Here is a 21,020-nt window from a genome sequence, read left to right on the forward strand (position 1 = left end):
AAAATCTATTTCCACAGAACTGTCAATAGGTCATGACAAGAGCAATTGAGAAATAATAGAATTCTCTGTATATATCTTGCTACTAGCTGTCCAGCAAATCAATGATGTGTCTAGCTAATGTATAGATATTTAAGGGTGAAGGACTAGCTCCAACTGTGAAAAATACACTGCAAATGTTCTTGAAAATGGAAGTAATCAGCAATCAGTGTTATATCCAAAAATAAAAACTGGACGACATACACACTTCAGATTTGATATTCTAGGCAGCAAAGCTGCATATTTTCATGCTCAAGTCAAAAGGGTTCCAGACACTTCTTTACATTCGCCTTGGAATAGTTGCTACTCAGATTGTTCATATGAAATGAATGCAGAATACGGAAATATGAGCATAGGAAAAGTGCTCAGCAAAGTAATACTGAGAACAATATATGCAACCAATTTTAATGTCTGCCAAGGTCTAGAACGTAATAGCCAGAGGAAGCTGCATGATTTAATATTCCAGTTCAGTTTTCTGAAATATCAGCTCAACAAAAAATGTCATAGAAGGTACTTCCACCAAACCATGACGATTATAAGATGCAGATGTTTTGTCACAACAATTTGTTGTTGTTTATTCAAAGCAAATGAAATAACTGACATGTACTCCATCTAGAGACTGAGACCTGTCAATCAATAGCTCAGCCATGTGCAACAGCAGCTTGTTTCTCCAGCATTTGGAGGAAATGCACCAGAGTGATGTTTCTCCATTTGCTAGCAGTGCATGTTGTTCTATGTCTAATTTTTGGAAAAACACCGAGCTCTAGAAAGCTATTACTACACAGCATCGTTTCCCTAATTCTAGTCTAGATTTTCAGGCCAGTGAGGTTTGAATTCAGTACATGTGTGGCGTATTGGTACAGTGGTCCTTTCTTAATTTTTCGGTGTCAAACACAAAGCAAAAACTCTGAATCTGTGGAGTGATCAAACACAAAACATAGCAACGAAACAGAATGAAATGATTTACGACATGAATACGTAGATTCTTTATTCACTAATGCTTGAGTAAATGTAAAAGTAGTATGATTAGAAAGAACTCAGTAAACATCCATGGGCTCTTGACTCATAACTAGGCAGTTGAAACAAATCTGCAGAGGGGTGGGGGGAGGACACCCAACTGGACCTGGGTTCTTGTCTTCAACGTTTGGTTCAGAAGATGTTCAGTAAATGTCTTACACACAGTATTCTGGGTAGAATCTGTAGTGTGTGTGTAATTGCAAAGCAAATAAGAGAAACTTTTTTTGATCATCAAAAATAACTCGACATGAATCGATTCATCTTATATATGTGGATAATTCCTGTGAGGAGATGGGGATTTAAGGCGGTTCCATCAGAATGCCCTGAGGGAAAAAGCCTATAACATTGCTCTCAAGACCTGAAACTGAATATTTGCCATAACCAAAAAAAGCATTTCGGTATTTTTTTTTTTTCCTTGAACTGAATAAATCACAAGGTGATTGTAAACTGTTGTTGAAAAGTGACTTCATAAAATGTATACATATGTATAAAATATATATTTTGATGTAGAGCAGTGTGACACTAGTAGACACTGGTTATTTCGAGGTGGACATGGTGTCCAAAATGAAGAACCACAACAGATTCTCCAAGGATCATTAATACAGATTCAGTGACCTCATCTTCCTCACCTCATCTACCATTCCGTCTTATTATTACTGCTATTGCAGTTTCACCTCACCCTCAAAAGTATCTCCTGGGGAACTGCACCAAAGATCTGTACCCCTGAGGCATTTTGTTTTAGATGAGAATATCATCTCAGTGCACTTTCCCTATTGTGATAAAGGAGAGAAAAAAACTTATAAACATTTTTAGAATATTTTCAACTAGGTGAACTGTGGTAATATTGCATCCATTCATCCACTACCACAGCACCACTAATGGAAAGACTGTTTGCTTCTATTTTACTATATTGCAAACACTTGTCTTGGATTTGTCTTGTTGCCAGAGCAGGGCTCAGGTGTTAGAAAGTCAGCCTGACAGTTGTTAGGTTTCCAGGTCTCCTCTTCAGATGAGGAGAGTAAAGACAATTGCGTCTGATTGAAAATCAATCTTGATAAAGAGAAAAGAAGGCTGAGGAACAGATTTACTGTCGAAAGCAGTGTCATGGTCAGTACGTGCAAGACTCTGGACTTCAACACTTTTGTTTGATGACCGTTTTTCAGTGTTAGGTTTTCACATCTCCGTTACATAATCTGTGTCTGTCACCTGCACTGAGGAAGAACCAGTGATGATTGATTGCGCTATTAAACAAACTGACATGCGATTCTTTTTACAATAACATCAGCTAATGATTGCCCTTCAATTTTACTGCTACTTAAATTTGCAATAACAAATCAGCTAAAATGAAAGTGACACATTTAAGAAACCAGAGGACTTCTAAATAAAAATGACTCACCGCTGTTAGAGGAGGCTTAGAGTGGGGTAACATCCACAATAGAGAAAGAGTGGTGTGCCGTCATAGATGTAATGACACTAATAAACAATGTAATCCTCAGTATCCATCAGAATATTCCATTGTTGGGATTTTCTTCGGTGTAAAATAAAATGCATACATGAGATCAAAACAGTGTATGTTCATTTACAATACTACCCAGTCCTTAAATTGTCAGAATATAATGACCTTCACAGAACCCATATGTTCTTTGGTGGTGGATCATTCTCAGCTCTGGAGTGACACTGACATGGTGGTGATGGTTGTGGAGGTATGAGTGGATGAGACAGCAGTGCTCACATTTGTAAACTCACTTTCCATTACCTGTCTACTCTGTTAAGCACCCCGACCAATCATTAGAAAACTTATCCCAGCTTAAAGTTGGAGACTACTAAGAATATTTTGGAATTTTTGAAAAAAATAAATATTTCAATATTTAGAATAAAAAGTCAAACTATTCTGACTTTATTTCTTAGCATCCAAGAATTTTCAGTGACAGTTTTGGTCAGTATTTTCCATTGAGTCATTAGGGCAGAGAGTGGGATGGTGGGTTTGTGTTGAGTTTATGTTGTTTGACTGGACACTGTGGGTACAGACAAAAATGCATTATGTTCTCAAGCAAATCCTTCAAGAAAGTGTGTGTGTGTCAAATAGAGTATGTTTTAGATGAGGCTGGCTTGACACTTTGCATACTTTTAAAGGATGCCATGATTGAAAAATGTTTGAGTAAAAGGTTGAGAAATGCTGCTCTAATCCTTCATCAGGGTCTGAGCTACATTAGTCACCACCTCCTTCTGAAGGCATTTGAATAAAAGTGACCCACAGGCATCAGCTCACCTTAAGAGACTTCTTGACTGACAGCACTTTGCATATGCTCCCAGTGAACAAGCGATCCATTCATAGACGGCACCGTGCTCAGGGGGCGTGGTCAGCCCAACATATTGTTAGTACTGTAAAAGGGGCGTGGTTTGTAAAGCCCTTTGGCGCTCTCCGTGTGGATGGACTGTATATAGGCAGATGTGCAGGGATTAGGTCGAGTGTAGACGAAGAGACTCTTGAAATGCTTGACTTTTTTGACATTTTCTAAAAAAAAAAAAAATAATTAAAAAGAAAGAATATTATAAAAACATGCAATGGACGCACAAATATAAAAGATGACTTCTGCAGGTTTGTCCGTTCTGCCTGTACATCTCAGTCCAGCAGATATGGCATTTCCACCAAACACTTAACGACCCAGGATTTAAAGTAGAATTCTTCATAAGTAGATACTTTAAAACAGCTACGTATCATTATCGTCTTTTTTTGTGAAGCTATGGGTGCAGTCCGAGTGTGGAAGAATTCCGCGAACTTTGTCAAACTGGTCCCAGACTGGCTGTAGTTTAAGTTCACTTTAGACTGGTCCGTGAGCGGAGTGAGGATGGACGGCGGCGGGAAGGGGAGTTCAGCCTGCCTGTTTTCCGGCAGCAGAAGCGCGGGGGAGAATGTTCCGGCGCCGAAACATCTGTGGCGGCCGCAGGAGCGGCTAACGGTGGAACGCGAGAGCTGCCGCAGGAACAGACGTGTGAGGCAGCGCGGATTTTCCGACAACGAGAAATACCTCCGGCCACGGAACATGGACCGCACCTGCGCCGTGGAAACGGGCGCGCGTCCCGGGCTCAAAAAATCACGGATGTCGTGGCCATCGTCCTTCCAGGGGCTTCGACGGTGAGAGAATGAAAGGGGGAGGGGGGGGGGGCTGCTGCGTGAGACACTAACGTTAACTTTTTTGGCAAGCGGCTGATACAGAGCTGGGAAGATTTTGGAAAGGGGTTGGATCTGGACCACATTCAAACCACATAACCTTTCAGTACAAGCCTTGGATTTAATCTCTCACACATTGCCAGACATAACTCGAAATGTCTCGTTTTTCTGGCTATTTTCCACAAAGTTAGTTGTTGTTTACTTAGCCCCTAAGGTGCTAAAACGTTAATTTACGTCAGGGGAACTAATAAAGTGCTTCCAAAGAACATAACCTTACATTACCTCAGGAGAACTAACGGTGAAAATGAGACATGAGATCTCATATATATATACTCTTCTAAGCCTCTATTGACAAATATTTCAGTTACTGTCTTTAGTTCAGTATTAGACAGAAACATGATATAAAAAAAAAAAAACATATGAAAAACATTTATAATGTTGGGCTTTGAGCTCAATATGTGGTTTACACCAGCCCTAACCCTCAGTTCAAGTGAAATATCAAAGTGTGAGAGAAGACATAAGTAATTTGTGTTATTTATGAGTTTCTTTTATTTTTCTTTATTACATATGTCTGATGTAGTAGTGCGACTGAAATTGCATAAGGCCTTATGACCCTGTCAAGACAGAAGACCAAGCAAAATTACTCTGTAATTCAAGTACCATCCACATTGACTAATCAGTGTCTGTGATCATGGGTAATCCCACTTTGCCGAGCACTTGGGTTAGACCTATTATGTTGTATTCACTCTTATTAAACAACAAAAATATGGTCAATTAATCGGACGATTTTTCTAAACATAGAACCCCCCCCCCCCCCCCCCGTCAGAGAAGCAGTTGTAACTGTGGCTTCTTTTGTGCCTGCAAATGCAGTTGCTAATAGGCTAGCACTGGAGCAGGTTCATGTTCTCCATTCTTTGGCCACTTTTGGTGGTCCTGCATTATGTACCTTTTTTTTGTGTGTCTTAGGTCTGTGACATCACCCACAGACAGCCTATAGGTATATAGATGTGAGAGGTAAACACAAATCTAAGGTAGGGAACTGGGTGTCATAGTTTATTAACCAGTTGATATCTTCAGGACTATTTTACTAATGGTGTTATGGAACAGAATGAAGATTTATGGTGTTTAACTACATAATCATGATTTATTAATGTATTTAAACCATGTACTTGATCGCTTGCCTGTTCACATCTGTCTGTCATGATGAAATAGTGATGATGTCATAATTTGATCAGTGGGTGGCTCATAAAGACAAACTATTCAACTTTATTTAGAAAGTCATTATTTACTTATAAATGTAATACAACTTGAAATGAGTTTGTCTCATCAAGTGCATTAGCTAATTACATGCTCCTCATTGGGTCAGGTGTGTGTGCGCTATGAAATGGACAAATGTGCAGACCATGGGATTGGTCAGATTGGGATGGGGAAAAGCTTGATTTAGGTAATCCTTTTTCTGAGCAACTCAAGGAGGAACGTTTATAGCAGGTGCATTATAAAATGCAGAATTTAGATATGGTATTTGGTAATGTGTTACTCGAAGTCAGTGATGTCTGCAGCAAGACATTTGTCTTTCTGATTCTATTAGTTTTATCTGTGCACTCTTTGAGGTTGAAGATTTTCAGATAAGCTTATTTTTGTCTGTATATAATTTGGCATCAAGGTTCCGATGATCAAAGCATTAAAGGTTACAGTACCTTCAAAAGTGTGGTGGAGCTTGTGTTCTGTCTGTCATTTTGAAAGAATTTCCTCAGGTTTTATTTTATCTCTTTAGTCTTTAACATCACTGCCTGGTTTCTTGTTTTGTCCCCCAACCCCCACCCTCCCTTGTCTGCCTTGTCTGAGCTCTCTCTTGTGCTCCCTCTCTATCTCTCTCTTACACTCTCACAGCACCTGCACATGAACACAAGCAATTAATGCACAAATAGCTTCTGTTTACTTGTGTAATGCATGTTAGAATAGGTACAACATCACCTTGTGTGAACTGACAGGACCATTCAGTTTGAGAACTAGCATAGTGTGTCTTGAAGACACTAAATATGAGACGGACTTTAAGAGCTGAGGATGGCATAACTGAAGGCCTGTTATGTCAGAATAATCGATCATAGTCAACCAGTCGTGTCATGCAATGAGTAGGACGGATTTTTGTTATTATATTATTGATGAAGAGGGGACGTTTTGAAGTTCACGACCCAGATTAATGGCCTAGCTATAGTAGCTATGAATGTTTGCCACTGAAAATGTCATCCATTTCACCTTATTAATACATTTTTTGGAGTGTATGCAGCTCTGATGTTCATTAAGAAGCATGTGTAGTGTGATGAACCCTGCCAAAAATGTGAGCAAAATTTTGAAGATTTTTGTCGACATGCATCATATCGTAATTAAATTTAACCAGAAAATTAAGTAAAACTAAAAAGCTCTAGCACTGTGCTATCAGATATTATGCCTGTAATTGCTTATAAGTCAGTTGCAATCCATTTACTGATTACTGGAAATGGATTTCCCATGAGACATTTGGAGGGGAATTGATGACCTCTTTTTAGATGCATTAGTTCACGTCCAGATTCTGTGATTTACCCCTGAATTATATCACAATTTGAGTTAGAGTTGATGTATTGAGACATTACTGCAGAAAACGTGTGCCTAGAGATTCATGATTAGAACTAAATGATTGGTTTCAGATTAGATTGTTCCGTAGCACAGACCTCACTGTTAATAAACTTTTTTAGATGATAACTCAATGACACTATCGTTTTTTTCTTTAATGTTAGACTAACATACTGACAGAGCTTGAGTCAACATTTGCTGGGACGTGAGTGCCCTTTCTTTTATTTACTACAAATGGCACAAATCCAAAATACAATTTTGCTTTGGGGCTGACAGTATCAGAAAATGCTGTCAGTGGATGAGCTAACCTTTTCTGCTTCTGTAACAAATTTAGCCTGAAATTTCACAAAATAAAATCATTACAGCGACAAAATATGAAACGGGATGATGACAGTGGCTACAGGTTACACATGGATAGGGCATGAGTTCCATTATATAGGGAACTTTTGCCATTATAATAAAGTTATATGCTTGCTTTGATAGCATTGTAACACTTACATTACGCCTTGACATTTTTGTGGAAACCAACAGTTTAAAAATATAACAAATATCATATTCCATAATCCTTAAATAATGGCATTTGTACACAGGACTCACTGATGCCTCCATTCCATATCAGAATTAGCAGAGAAAGCCCAGACCTGTTCTGTTCCTTTGAACAGCTGAATAATTATGTTTGGAAAGACATTGTAAAATATTTAGTTTTTAAAAAATTAATTTTTTTTTTTTTTTTTCAGCAAACAGTTTTAGAGAAATGATGGGTACAATGGCAGTTTCAGTAAGGCCAAGTAAATGAATAATAGACAAAGCTGCCTTCTTCATGTTGTCAAACAGAGCCAGTCTACCCTTCAGTTCCCATCACACCGAAGGTTGCAGAAAGTACCACCTGTTGCACAGCTGAGAACATTGTGGCTTTTGTTTAGTCAGGAAATGTAAATTACATCACCATAACACAAGGCTGATGTAAGACTCGACTGAATAATTTATGCAGTTCTCTTCAGTAAAATACATAGATTTTTAAGTCAGTCTGACCCCTGGATTTTTTCTTTTCATTAAATACATTTTTTAGCAGCAACATTAATATAGTGTAGCATTACATTTATTACTTTACAAGACTTTTAGATTGATAATACATTAGACGCACGCCAGAGCATAAATAATATACACTCATTTCTATAAAAGCACTGTTTTATTAACACAGTTTGAACAGAGCTGGCTCTTATGCACACCTTGACTTACTTTGAGAAAGTTTGTGAGCTGGCCTACATTCTAACAGTGTATGCAGTTCTGAAAACACTTACTATTTGTTTATGAACAGGAACCGTCCAGTGTTTGAGTCGTTCTATGAATGATTCTGCATGGTCTTTCTTACTCCACGGGGAGTATACAATGTCTTTTACAGGCAGTTGAGTCAGAAGTTTTCTGCAGAGTGAGGGATAGAATGGGGACTAGCAGTGAGGAGTGGAGGTGTGGAGAGGATGATATGAGTGGCAGCCCTGTGTCCTCCCAGAACTAAAGTGTTTTGATGTGTTTGTGGAGCCAGAGGAAAAGCCTCTGGTGTCAATAATTACTGAGCCTTGTCGCTTGCGGCATCTGTGCGCAATGACCAAGAGAGCTGGTGGCACACTTTAAAGGGCCCGCTCTACCAGCCTCACGTCGCTTCTTCTAAAAATCTGGGCTAATATTCAGAGGAAATGGAATACACCCTCTCAAAATTGTGACCAAAAGGTGGGCAAAAATAAAATGAACCAAGTTTCATTTTATAACCTTTCATACTTTTATAGACAGAAAACTCTAGATGATAGATCATGCAAAATACATCAATGTATGGAAGGAGGACGTGTTATTACCAGATCTTGTTGTTTTTAATGTATTATAATGAGATGAGGTTTTATTCTAAGGAATATGGCAGTATTTCTAGTAATACTTTTAATATGGAAGAAAAAGGCAAGGTACAAGGCAGCTGCCTTCAAACTGTGTAAAATTAAAAGACCTGTATCTGTGAATTGAAATAGATATGACAGTGATATGCCTCTTGATCTAGGATGGGTTTTGTGGCACAGATCATTATAAACAGATTGAGATCTAATCCAAGCTTTGCGTGTGTTACTCAAATTGTTTATGAATATATGCCAAGAACTGGTTTCTGTCTTGTGCTCAGTGTGCCATGTCGTGAGAAAATAGAAGTCTGTCTCTTATTATATAATAAAATAAATAAATAAAAAACAGTTTGAGCCTGGAGTTCAGCAGTTGGTGGAAAGCAGCAGATCAAATGCTGTGAAAGTATACAGACTTTTGAATGACAGGTCTTAGAAAGGTGGACTGACCGATTTAAACACTCATTTTGTTTTTACAGCGAAGACTGAATACCTGTCTTACCTGTCAGGATTTTTAAAATGGTCAGTCTAACAGTGTGTAAGCACACTTTCTCTTTCACACACAGTTCTCTATCTCAGAACAAGAACAAAGCACAGCTAAATGTAATGTCTGGATTGTAAAATATATGGACCATCAATGTGAAAAAATATACAACCTCTGATTGGACTGTTTCTCTCTCAAATAACGTCTGATAAATAACTGAAAATACAAAGCAGAAATGAGGCTGAGAACATTTGGTTCTTGTTTAGTGGATTCCCAACTCCCAGCAGTGGAATCGTGTCTATTGATCCCGTTGTGGTTTTCTAGCCCTGCTGAGTTTGCCCAAAGCCAGCTGAGGGCCACACACACACACGATGATTTGTGTTAACTCACATGTCGCATTGAAAACAGTAATGGCGATTATAAACTACCACTAAACCAACATACAAATGCAAAACAATTGAAAGCCAACGTTTAAACTTATCAGAGGAGATTGCAGAGCTTCATTTATGAGAACTATCTGTGCTGTATTTGTGCTTTAGAAAATCCTTAGACAGGACATCACGTTGCAACATTTTAATCATAGCTGTGGAAGGTTATACTTTTTATTAGAGACTTCTTTTTCTGCACATTTATAAGAACAGACAGTGTGTATTTCCTCCAAGCCTAGACTGATAATGTAGTAAGAGTTTACACAGGTCCACGGACACTCAGGTCATAATAATGCAGACACAAATTCCTGGAACAAAGAATGTTTAGAAAAAACCTAAAAGAATTTTGCTGTGGTGCAGGTGTTTACTTCTCTGTTCAGGAGTTCTGATGCTATCTGGTGTGAATGACCACAGTGATCGCTGTATTCTTCCTTTTAGTCATTAACAGATGTGTTCTATTTGAGAGGAAGTCATTAATTAGATGAGCTTTTTAAGTGACTGTGTGTGTTTTCCTCACAACTCGCCTGTGGATACTTGCAAATATTTAAAAATATAGCAAACACCCAAAATCTTTCTCACATAAAGAAGCGAAGAATCTGATACAGCATGCAAACATCTGTCTATCTAGACTAGAGAGGAAAAAAGTAAGCTGCACAAACTGCAAAAAAAATGACAACAGTTCAGCATATATATTTATGTAGCATGACATCCCAGAAACATGGGATTAAATTACGAGAATGCTAGCTGAATAGCACTTGTAAAACACATTGTGTTTAGCCAATCAGGAGAGAGCAGTCTGTACCTTATCTGATTCAGGTTCATGGCAAGCAGATTGTTTCTGTAACAAGCAGAGCCATGCAACATGGTGGAAAAAGCAGAGATTACCAACATGATATAAACCCTGGGGAAGAGTCTCAGAAAAAGGGTCACATTAATATATAGATACATAGCATAGATAGATATATGGGCAGTTTAGCTTGCCTATTCATTCTAAAATAAGTATTTCAACCTGGACTACTCTGTGAATAAGACATAGACCGTCAGTCAAAACAGAGCTAATTTGCATAGATCAGTTTTAAAAGCAGGAAAAAGAACATTCTGTTAAATTGTAATTCAAGTTTGTTTATATATACTCATGTAAATATGCATCTCCATTATCAACAATTGAGAATTGTTACTGAGAGGAAACCAATAGGATAGCAAATAAAATACAAGAAAATACATATTGATTATATATTAAATGTCCTACAAAAAAAACCCAAAGCCTAGTCAGGTTCCTCTGCACTGTGTTCTGTTCCAGTTCCAAATCGTTTTGTGGAAGCCATGATGAGTGAAATCGAAATAAAAAAAAATGTTCTGATTGCAGTGTCGGATATAGAGGACACGGTTCTCTTAGACGAGAATAATGAGGTTAGTTGTAAAAAGGCAGATAGTGGGACTGAGTCCTCTGCTGCATTGAGCAGCATGTTATCAGGGATGAGGAGAGTGGTGAAGCCCAGGGGATCCTGGGCTGCTCCATTTCCTCAGAATGGCGGCTACTCCGCTCAGCCCCACAGTCTAAATCTCTGGCCTTGTGTGTGGCTATTTCCAGCATATGATCCCAAATGGTTTTGTAGCGGTTAGGATATATTACATGGTTTGAAGGGCTGTTCTGCAATATTTGGCTGACTATATTTTACCATATGTGTGAAAATATAATACCTTTGTAAAATGTATAATTGTATGTTGGATTATATTTTTTCAAAGTCTTGGTCCAGATATATCCCTGCCTTGAATAATTATTGTGATATACACGAGTGGCTCTTACATAGATGCACTAATAGAAATGCTTTACAGTGTATTGCAATAAAATTTCTCAGTTAAATTATATACGTATTTTCATTATGAAGTATGAATTAAAATGAAAATAGCTGCTTAATTTGCTTTAAAACTGACAAATTTATTAAATTGATGGGAAAAACCCGAGCTCCCTACGGAAATTCTTGAACGCAACCGTGACGTCACTGGTGGACAACAGCTGAACAACGTCGCGGTAAAACACCGTTATGCCTGAGTGTTATGACAGTATCTAGCTAAATAACCAACATTATTCATGACAATAGCCTAGCAATAAGCTAAACTCAAATGTATAGGGAACCGTTATTCTTGTAAATGTGATCGAAGTCGAACTCGAATTCATCCGACACTATAAACCTCCGTAATGCAGCTACGTAGCCGAGTATAATCTGAGACACCGAGTTTAGCGAGTCAAGCTAACGTTAACTAACACCAACTAAAACAGGCGAAGAGAGTGTCCTTACCCTGTTTACCTCCATGTTACAGAGGCTCTTGAACACCTTTTCGTTGGCGTCCTTACATGCCCATATTGTTGGAAAAGCGCCAGTGAAATGAGCTACAGATAACGGAGTGAGCGGATGGTCCTTTCCAAAGTGCCCGTTTAAAGCTGACAAATTTAGCCCATTTTCTGGATATTTTGGGACCTTTGGGCCATTTGTGCACAGATGTACATTGAATTATAGCCAAAAACAAGACACCTTTTCGTCATTTTGTATTAAATTAAATGCAACTTCTAGAGTTGTTGTCCACCAGCTACGTCACAGGCAAGACGCCTATTAGAGTTTCCGAACACCGTTGGGGTGGGGACCAACAGTCTTTTAAACCTTATTCCTTGAATTAGTAAGAAATAACATGTTTTCTGACTATCAATAAACACAAGTTAGGAACTCAAATTCCGCTGTATTTATTTGTTTGACACTTTTCATATCGCTGGTGCTTAGCCTTTAAGCATAAATTTGGATTAAATCAAGATTTTAAACTTAAACCTTCTACACAAAGTTAAATTGTGATTAAAACTAAATAATCTAAGAGAACATTAAATGTGATCGGTCCTAACTAACATTATAAAGTCAGATTTAGATCCAAACATGCAGATCTACTACTAGTGACAGTTTAAAATATATATGGTTTTATATATATATATATATATATATATATATATATATATATATATATATATATATATATATATATATATATATATATATATATATATATATATATATATATATATAAATAAAATTTTTATTTTTTTAATATGGCAATTCACACATCAGTATTCATCAAGAATTTAGAAATAAGCATGGCTTTGTTCATCAGAGAATAAAATGTAACAGTACAATGAGGTGAATATAAAATATTTTCAGTAAATACTAGATTATCCTTTAATTTATTCCTTGTTGTTGCAACTCAGCCTTAGTCATCTGTCTTTGAAAATCCGTGACCTAGCTCTGTTGCTGTGTGAAACTAGAAGGGCATTGACTGAGCTCTCTTCCTCCCTGAAGACTGATCTGAGGCACAGCTACTTGCTCCTTGCTTCATGCTTCCTTGCAGTATCCAAGAACACAAAGCGACTTGACTAGTTGAGTTCACAGTATTACTGTTATTAGCAGTAGTATTATTAGTATTATTTACTGCTGTTCATGTAGATTGAAGAGGCTGCTGACTGATGGCAAAAACTCTAGGAAAGGTGCACTTTACAGTGAATAAATTGTGTAATTTTATAGCCAACTTTAGTGGAAATGTCCCTGGAATGTTATAAAGAACATATATAATATAGCACCAAGACTTAATGATGTAGTGGCATATATTCCCTTTATATACTGTATTTACAGATTGTTCTCTCTCTCAATTTTCTCAAGAGAAGGCCCGGAACATATCTTGCATTATGATCAGTGTCATATCCTGTATATAGAAGTAGCCTTGTATTTCTAGCACTTTATGAATAATTGTAAATAACAAATACTCGTAATAATTGTCTCATTTCAAGTAACATTTACAAATTAAACATTCATTCATTCATTATCTGTAACCGCTTATCCAGTTCAGGGTTGCGGTGGGTCCAGAGCCTACCAGGAATCAGTGGGTGCAAGGCAGAAATACACCCTGGAGGGGGCGCCAGTCCTTCACAGGGCATCACACACACACATTCACTCACACACACACACCTACGGACACTTTTGAGTCGCCAATCCACCTGCAACGTGTGTTTTTGGACTGTGGGAGGAAACCGGAGCACCTGGAGGAAACCCACGCGGACACGGGGAGAACACACCAACTCCTCACAGACAAATTATTTAAATGTGAATTTTATTTTAAAATCATTGTTTAAAGTGCCTATTGACTTTTTTAGTTACCGTTGACTTTGCTGCTTTTCCATAACCAGAGATCTGATTGGCTCTTATTGCTGGAGGGCAGGACAGGATCTGTAAATGGAATCCATATTCAGCATTGAGACTAATTCAACGGGTAATCGTACATTTATTTTTAACGTTTCAGAATGTACCTCACACGACACTGTCGTCCCAAAAGAGGTTTTATAAAATCCCTTGGGCTACTTTTACTGGACCGAGGACAGAGGTCTCTGGAGCTCTCCACTGTGTGTCACTCATTCAAGTCACGGCACTCATCATACGTGTGATATGCAGAAATGCGTGCGATTAGTCTGAGAGTTTCCTGGAGCGCTAAACCTGAACCGTAATGGCTAGTAAAGTCACACTACTTAAAACACTCTGGTCAAAATTAAACAGCTATTAATATTTTGTCAGTTACAGGCCCAGGTACAGTGTCTAGGTCCAGACCCACCTGCAGTAGGCAGGGTCTGCCTATGTGTGACCCTTCTGTAGACTAATGTTAATAGAATGAAATTGTATTTCTGTCAATCAACCAATCAATGAACCTTTAGCTGAGGGTACACTGAGGTTGACCCTCATTTACAAATGTAGCTGAACTATTTATAATTGATGGGCATGACTCTCTGGTACAGCGCAATGTGGATGGATGACTCTAGAAGCTTGGCTGTGGCTATGAATCTAGGCTGAGATTGGCTAAATCTACCAAGAGTTACATTCTTAAAGGCTTTAGGTGAGATGGCATGATGCATTTAAGGGTGAAACTGGTAAAAAATATTTTATGAAAACTAACTGCTGTTGGAATAAACCTGAACACCTGAAGTAAACTTTTTGCTGGATTGCTTTACCCCACATTGAGAATCTGGCCCCAGAGAAAATGGCTAAAGATGGTCAGTAATTTGAGCTTTTTCACTCAGTGGATGGACTTTTATTTAAATAAGGTTTACCAGAAAGTTGTTCTCTATTTGATGTTGGTGGCCTGGCAATTACTTTGTTCATATAATCAGAATTTCCCTTTTCCCAGAATGATATAAAAGTTGTAATTTTGTTCGGCCATTTAAACCACTTTTATCTAGCTCTGTTATGATTTATAAGAACCATAACTGAAGAGACTGACTTTTATTGTGACTGAATGTGCAGTTAATGGAAAAAAAAAAACCAAAAACCCTCAGTCTGTGTAAAAGCTGCCTGTACGCACTGTTTGATTGAAAGTGAAAAGGCAAGCAGTTAATCCTCTGTGGGAGTTTTAAGTTTTTCTTCGAAATACGAAATACAGCGTGTTTCATTTATAATTTCTCTAAAATCCCAAAACAAAAAACTGTCAACAAAGCTACAGTGACAGGTCTTTCCATACACAGTAACTCATAGGTATCTAATGGCCAGTAAACTCTGAAAGAAAGAGTGAATAAAAAGGCATCACATCAACTCTGTTTATTTGACTCACTGAACGTAAATGATGGACCGTGGTTTCTTTCCCAGAATGAGAGGCTGATTTCAGTTGAGTGAAACAGTGCGGCCAGGAAATCAAAGCTAGATGGAGGGTGATTAGCTATTATTATAGTAGTTATGTGTTAGATAGCGTAGAACGGTCAGCCATTGTGCTATTCTCTTTGACTGTGTACGTCAGCACAAAAAGTAGTCAAATTAGCAATGTTTGATCCTGTTGTTGCTAACATGCCCATGGAAACCAGAAATGAAGAGTTTAGTTACAAAATACGTATTTATTTGTAAAAAGATTGTATGTAATTAGATTTTGAATAGAATAACAACTGATTATATAAAGAAGCACATTTGTTTATTATTATTTTAATTTTAAGAGTAGTTTCAGAAATCTACTTTGCAGTTCGTTCAAAGGCTGTCCTCTGTCCTTTGGCATGCTTTTTCTACGATGTTTGATGTGCTGAAAAATGCTTTAATGAAACTGGTTCTGATTGCTTCCTTTTCTGAAACGAGATCAATAGTGTATAATATTTACTGCTTAGATGCAGTAGAAAGTTTGATTGCATGAGACTCGAACACTAACAGTTAGTCCATTCCTTCCATCAGTTAGATTTGAGGGACTCATTATTACCTGTAGTGAAGAGAGAGAGAGAGAAAAAAAGCAACGCTTGCCCACCCATATACGCAGAACAACAGTAATTGCTTGACAGGCCTTCGCCTATTATTCTTGACTGCTCTCCTATAGAGCGGCTCGTATGCTGAGCAGTTCATCTAGGTCCACTGAGCCTAGTCAGTCTCCACCACCCAGCACCTGCCTTTTAAATGAGTTAGCCCCATTTGGCCAAGGTTTGAGTAATTAACCCAATTTTATAGAGATTGCCAAGACCCACAGGACACACCACCCCCACCCCAAGAGCAGCTTGACAAGCTCTGTTTATTTATTTATTGAATGTACCTTTATTTTATATCTGTTAATATTATTGTTGTTGTTTTTTTTTTTCTTCCATACACCATGAGGAACTGAATCAGGGATCTGAAATTAGTCCTAAATTTCCATGTTGATAAATTGCGAAAAAGACCATGGCCTCTCTCTCCACCCCTCCCACTGCCTGTTATCACTCACTCCAATTTGGAGAGCATGGCTCTGTATAGCTGAAGTGATTTTAGTTTCCTCAGTCCTCAGAGGAGGGCTTATTAATAATAGCCTTCAAATATATAATATGCAAATTAGATGCAGAATCATTGTATATGCTTGAATGGTTTGAGAGAAAATGATGCATATTTATGAGAGATGGAATTGATCTTCTGAGGTGTATTTTTAGGGTTTTCAGTAACTGTCTTCCCTCTCTCTTTTTTTTTTTTCTTTATTTATCATACAGGAGAAGCCTGCTCTTTAGTGAGAGTTGCGTTTAAAAACACAAGCAGATGCAAATTAAAATATTTTAGAAAAAGTTTGCAAATCAGCGGATTTGTTTTGAATTGGAGAGGGCACATTGAAGATATTAAAGCATAGTATCCTCTGACTTACTCTCTCTTCTTTTGTTTCTCTCATTTTCCCTCTGTGCCTTTTCCCTGGAATTCTGCTCCCTGCTTGATGGCCAATTACGCTTCCAAGGTAAGAGTGTCCGGGTTTCTCATATTGATTCTAGATAGGGTTTTTGTTGCCTTTTGTGCTGTTTCCTGGTTTGCACTGGGCTACTCTTGCTGAGAGCTGCACAAGGGCTTTGTATGTCTTTGCATGCTATTTACCCTATTACATCATGAGTCTGTGGAGGTGAAAAAGGATATGACAAAGAATAGAATTCCTTCCTTTACTGTAAAGGGCATGCTGTTTGTGATGGTATGTCTACCTGCCAGGGATTTCTCCACCTTAATGAGAAGCTATTGTTTAGATGTTGCAGACCCCTCGTATTTCAGAATGGGCATAAAGCTTAGCTGCTGGTGATTTTAGTCATGGTGACGTCTCCATTTATCAGGCATTGGAGCCTGGGCATGTAGCATATATTATTCAGTGGTGGAAAGCGTGTTGTCAAAATGAAATGTGTTTTACTCTAATTTGCCTTCCCTTTAATGAAACCATTAGCGCAAGCTTCATTTTTATCCTTGTTGGCTGATAGGGCCTGACTGCAGCTCCTGGCAATCGGCACGATGAAGTCTGTGTCTCATCGACACGTGGGTGTGCGGGAGATTAATTGCTGGACATGAAATTCAATATTTGCAACTTGCCAGGGGGTTACGAAAAACAGACACTCCTCAAAAACGGGGGAAAGAAATGGAAGTGAAAAATTTAGTTATGCATTGGGCTCATATTGGTTTCATAAATCTTTTTTTTTTATTTTTTTTATTACTGCATCCTGGGATTAACTCGTTGTGGACCATGAAGCTATTGCTGATTTGCCTTGAGTTTTAATTAGGAATACATTAGCCAGCAGGTAGTGCTGTGACGTTGAGTGTTGCTGCTGTGTGTTTGCTCTTGTGGTGAAGTGACTACAGGGGTGGACATGGGTCAATATTCCTGCCAGTCGACTCTTTTCTAGCATCCTAGGAGTGTGAGTGTTTCTGCAGGTGCATGGATCATCACAGCAGGACTCAAAGACAGGTGATGACAGTGAGGAAAGTAGGTAGAAGAATAAACACACACACATTCACAGATGGTCATCTGTAAAGTAGCTTCAATACTGGCTTTATGCAAAAGGTTGTAGGTATCTGATAGAGATTAGAGTACAGGTTTATAAACAACCCAGAAATAATAGTAATAAAAAACACCAGTACTTTTTACAAGTAACTATGTCATAACAAAGCTTTCATGCATCAGCATCTTACAAGAAAGCATGAATTGCACAACAAGAGATTGCAGAAGCTCAGTATGGTGAATAAGTGCTGTGACTGCAGTAAAGCTACTAATTGATGGAGCGATAACGATAGAACAATAGAAATAATAATTGTTTTTGACCCTATATCACTCCTGTTCCTGAGAAAGGCTTCATCACTGCATGAAAGCAATGCCCTTTCTTCAGTGTTGGATGAGAAAACTGAAACAGTCACACATCATTAGCCACTGAGCAATGTCAGAATCACTGCATTACAGAAAGTCATAGAACATAAGAGCTGGGAAAGGTGACTCTGGACGTGTTTCTGTCTCCTGAGGTTTGAAAATGTCACAGACTGCTCTCTCGCCGTGCTCATACGCATGAGGAAAGTCTCCAGGGAAGAGGGGGGAGTTATTTTAAAAGGTATTGGGCACTGGTAGAAGAAATTTGATCAAAAAAATTAATATAGGGTTTATTTTTGGAACACAAATATCGGCTGATTATATGTTGTGAAATAAAACATAAAAAGAGCCTCAGGTTTTGTCACAGGCCGCGGGTAGAAGGGGGTCAGCCCCTGTGCTCTTAGCTGCTGCTGACTGATGATAATGATACACTGGTTATTTTTAAAGCCTCAAAAAGCTTCAAATATTAGCAGCGCTTTGGGATTTAGAAGGAGATCTATTACAAAGAAAATTATCCTAAGACTAAATCATTGTTTAGACCTGGTGAGGATCTTGAACTTTGAAGGCCGAAGCTTGAGCTAGGACTGTGCAGTATGTTCTGTGGAGGCCATTACTCTATTTCTGGAGCTGGAACTCCAGGAGTCATGTCCGCCCCCTACCAGTGATACACAGCTTGAATCTGTGCACAGTTTTCCTAGATATTTTTTCAGGAATACTACCGAGTATGTACCAGACATGGCCACTGAAATCTGACATACTGCTTTAAGAACGCACATCAGAGAGAAATGCTTCATTTTTATTCTCTTCAGTGTCTGTTAAGTTAAAAAAAAAAAAAAAAAGAGAATTTTCAGATTAATCATGAGTTGCGCTTGGAAGATGGGTACACTGTTAAAAAAAAAATGGGCCAAATCGATAGTGAATTTACTAAAAAATAATGCCTTGACTTACGAGTTTAATTCGTTCTGTGACCGAGCTCCTAGCTAAATTTGCTCGTATATCAAATTAAATTTCCCCATTAAAATGAATTGAAATATTATAAATCCGTTCTATCCCCTGAAAAACCACAACTTCTTAAAGAAGAAAAAATGTCATTTATAAATAATTAATTAAAAAAAAAGAATAATACATAATAAAAGAGAATGTAAAGAAATGAATTGTTTCTATTAAATGTATTTACCTTGAAGATCAGACAAAGGTGCTTGCGGAGGAGGTTGGGGGAGGTTTATTTATTTATTATTTTTTCGTGCTCTATTGCTTAACTTACTCGCTACACACTTAACGTTACAGTGCTATAAACAGAGATAAGACGGAAATGCTAGATAGCTAACCAAGTTAACGCTCACTGGGCCACCTAGTGGCAGGTGGCATAAGCTCACTCGCTCGTAACTCAGATCTTGGCCTACCAACGTGTGTTTTTTTTTTTCCGAACGTGGGAGGAAACCCACGCGGACACAGGGAGAACACACCACACTCCTCACAGACAGTCACCCGGAGGAAACCCCGGCAGACACAGGGAGAACACACCACACTCCTCACAGACAGTCACCTGGAGGAAACCCATGCAGACACGGGGAGAACGCACCACACTCCTCACAGACAGTCACCTGGAGGAAACCCCCGCAGACACGGGGAGAACGCACCACACTCCTCACAGACAGTCACCTGGAGGAAACCCACGCAGACACAGGGAGAACGCACCACACTCCTCACAGACAGTCACCTGGAGGAAACCCACGCAGACACAGGGAGAACACACCACACTCCTCAGACAGTCACCCGGAGTGGGACTTGAACCCATAACCTCCATTGCACTAACACACAAAACCTCATTAAATAGCTAATGGAAGTTTACATTATTGGAGCAGTATCATTTATTTCTTCTTATGTATCAAAAATTGTTATGCGTGTGCATGTTCACAATTACGGGACAAAATATCCCATGCTGTACAATCTCATTTATGCAATTCTCATTTCCAGTATAAACACAAGGTTAGTAGTATGTCATAGTATTTGATTTTGAAAATAATATGTAGTAAAACAGAGTGTAGATTAGATTAAAAGAAAAAAATTATAAAGAAAATCAATGTAGACTGTCAGACCAAAAAAAAATCTATCGGTTGATGGATGGGTCCATTCATCCATTCGTCTGTGTTCATCCATCTGCATAAAGACACCAGGTGAGGTCATAAATCAGAAACCGTGCTGAGGCTAGAATTCAGGAGCAAAATACAGGCGAATTTCTGGTGGGGTAAAAAAAACAAAACAGCAGCTGATTGAGAAAGGCCAAAAGACCCGAGTGTTCATTCAGCACTGCTGTGCTCTATGCATAAATTACAGACAAACCATGTGTTCCCAGGGCTTCTCAGACATCCTGTTATGACATGTTTGTGATTCACATGGTGCTCCTGTAGACAGGAGTCTGCTCTCTCTGTTCCCCGAGTGGAATCTAACTGCTGTCTGATGTCAGGAGCCCATTGTGACCGACTCTGCCAAAGGTCAGAAGGTCATAGTTTGACCTGCTGCCGGTTCCGAGAAATCCCACCGGACACCATGCTGCCGAATTGTCTCTCCTGACATTTCTGGCCTCTTTTCATCAAGGAAGGACATAAAGAGACCACAGACACAGATTAGTTTGAAGCTAGAATCAGTGGAAGCACAATTACATTCTGTATTTATTGTAGATGGATCTATTTCATATTGTTTCCGTGTCTGTTTGTGTCTGAGTGTGTGGGGGAGGCAGCAGTGCTGTCAAATTACTCTGTCTCAAAGAACCAGAC

General features: G+C 38.6%; 1 protein-coding gene and 1 long non-coding RNA gene across 7 annotated transcripts in view; one reads left to right on the forward strand and one right to left on the reverse strand.

Annotated features, from left to right (window-relative positions):
* The window catches only part of pde4d (phosphodiesterase 4D, cAMP-specific), a 164,960-nt gene that overhangs the window by 33,431 nt on the left and 110,509 nt on the right, over positions 1-21,020 (forward strand). Inside the window, exon 1 of one of the 6 annotated variants that reach the window (XM_066644874.1) lies at positions 4,098-4,189. The exons of the other annotated variants lie outside the window; for them this stretch is intronic. Within the exon in view, the coding sequence (XP_066500971.1) occupies positions 4,098-4,189 (92 nt within the window). Of the gene's footprint in view, positions 1-4,097; positions 4,190-21,020 lie in introns of those variants that run through there. 6 annotated transcript variants of the gene reach the window in all.
* Positions 1-21,020, reverse strand: part of LOC136666589 (uncharacterized) — a 31,438-nt gene that overhangs the window by 2,977 nt on the left and 7,441 nt on the right. The window lies entirely within an intron of this gene.

This window comes from Hoplias malabaricus, chromosome 14 (genome assembly GCF_029633855.1).
Source record: "Hoplias malabaricus isolate fHopMal1 chromosome 14, fHopMal1.hap1, whole genome shotgun sequence".
Classification (NCBI taxonomy): Eukaryota; Metazoa; Chordata; class Actinopteri; order Characiformes; family Erythrinidae; genus Hoplias; species Hoplias malabaricus.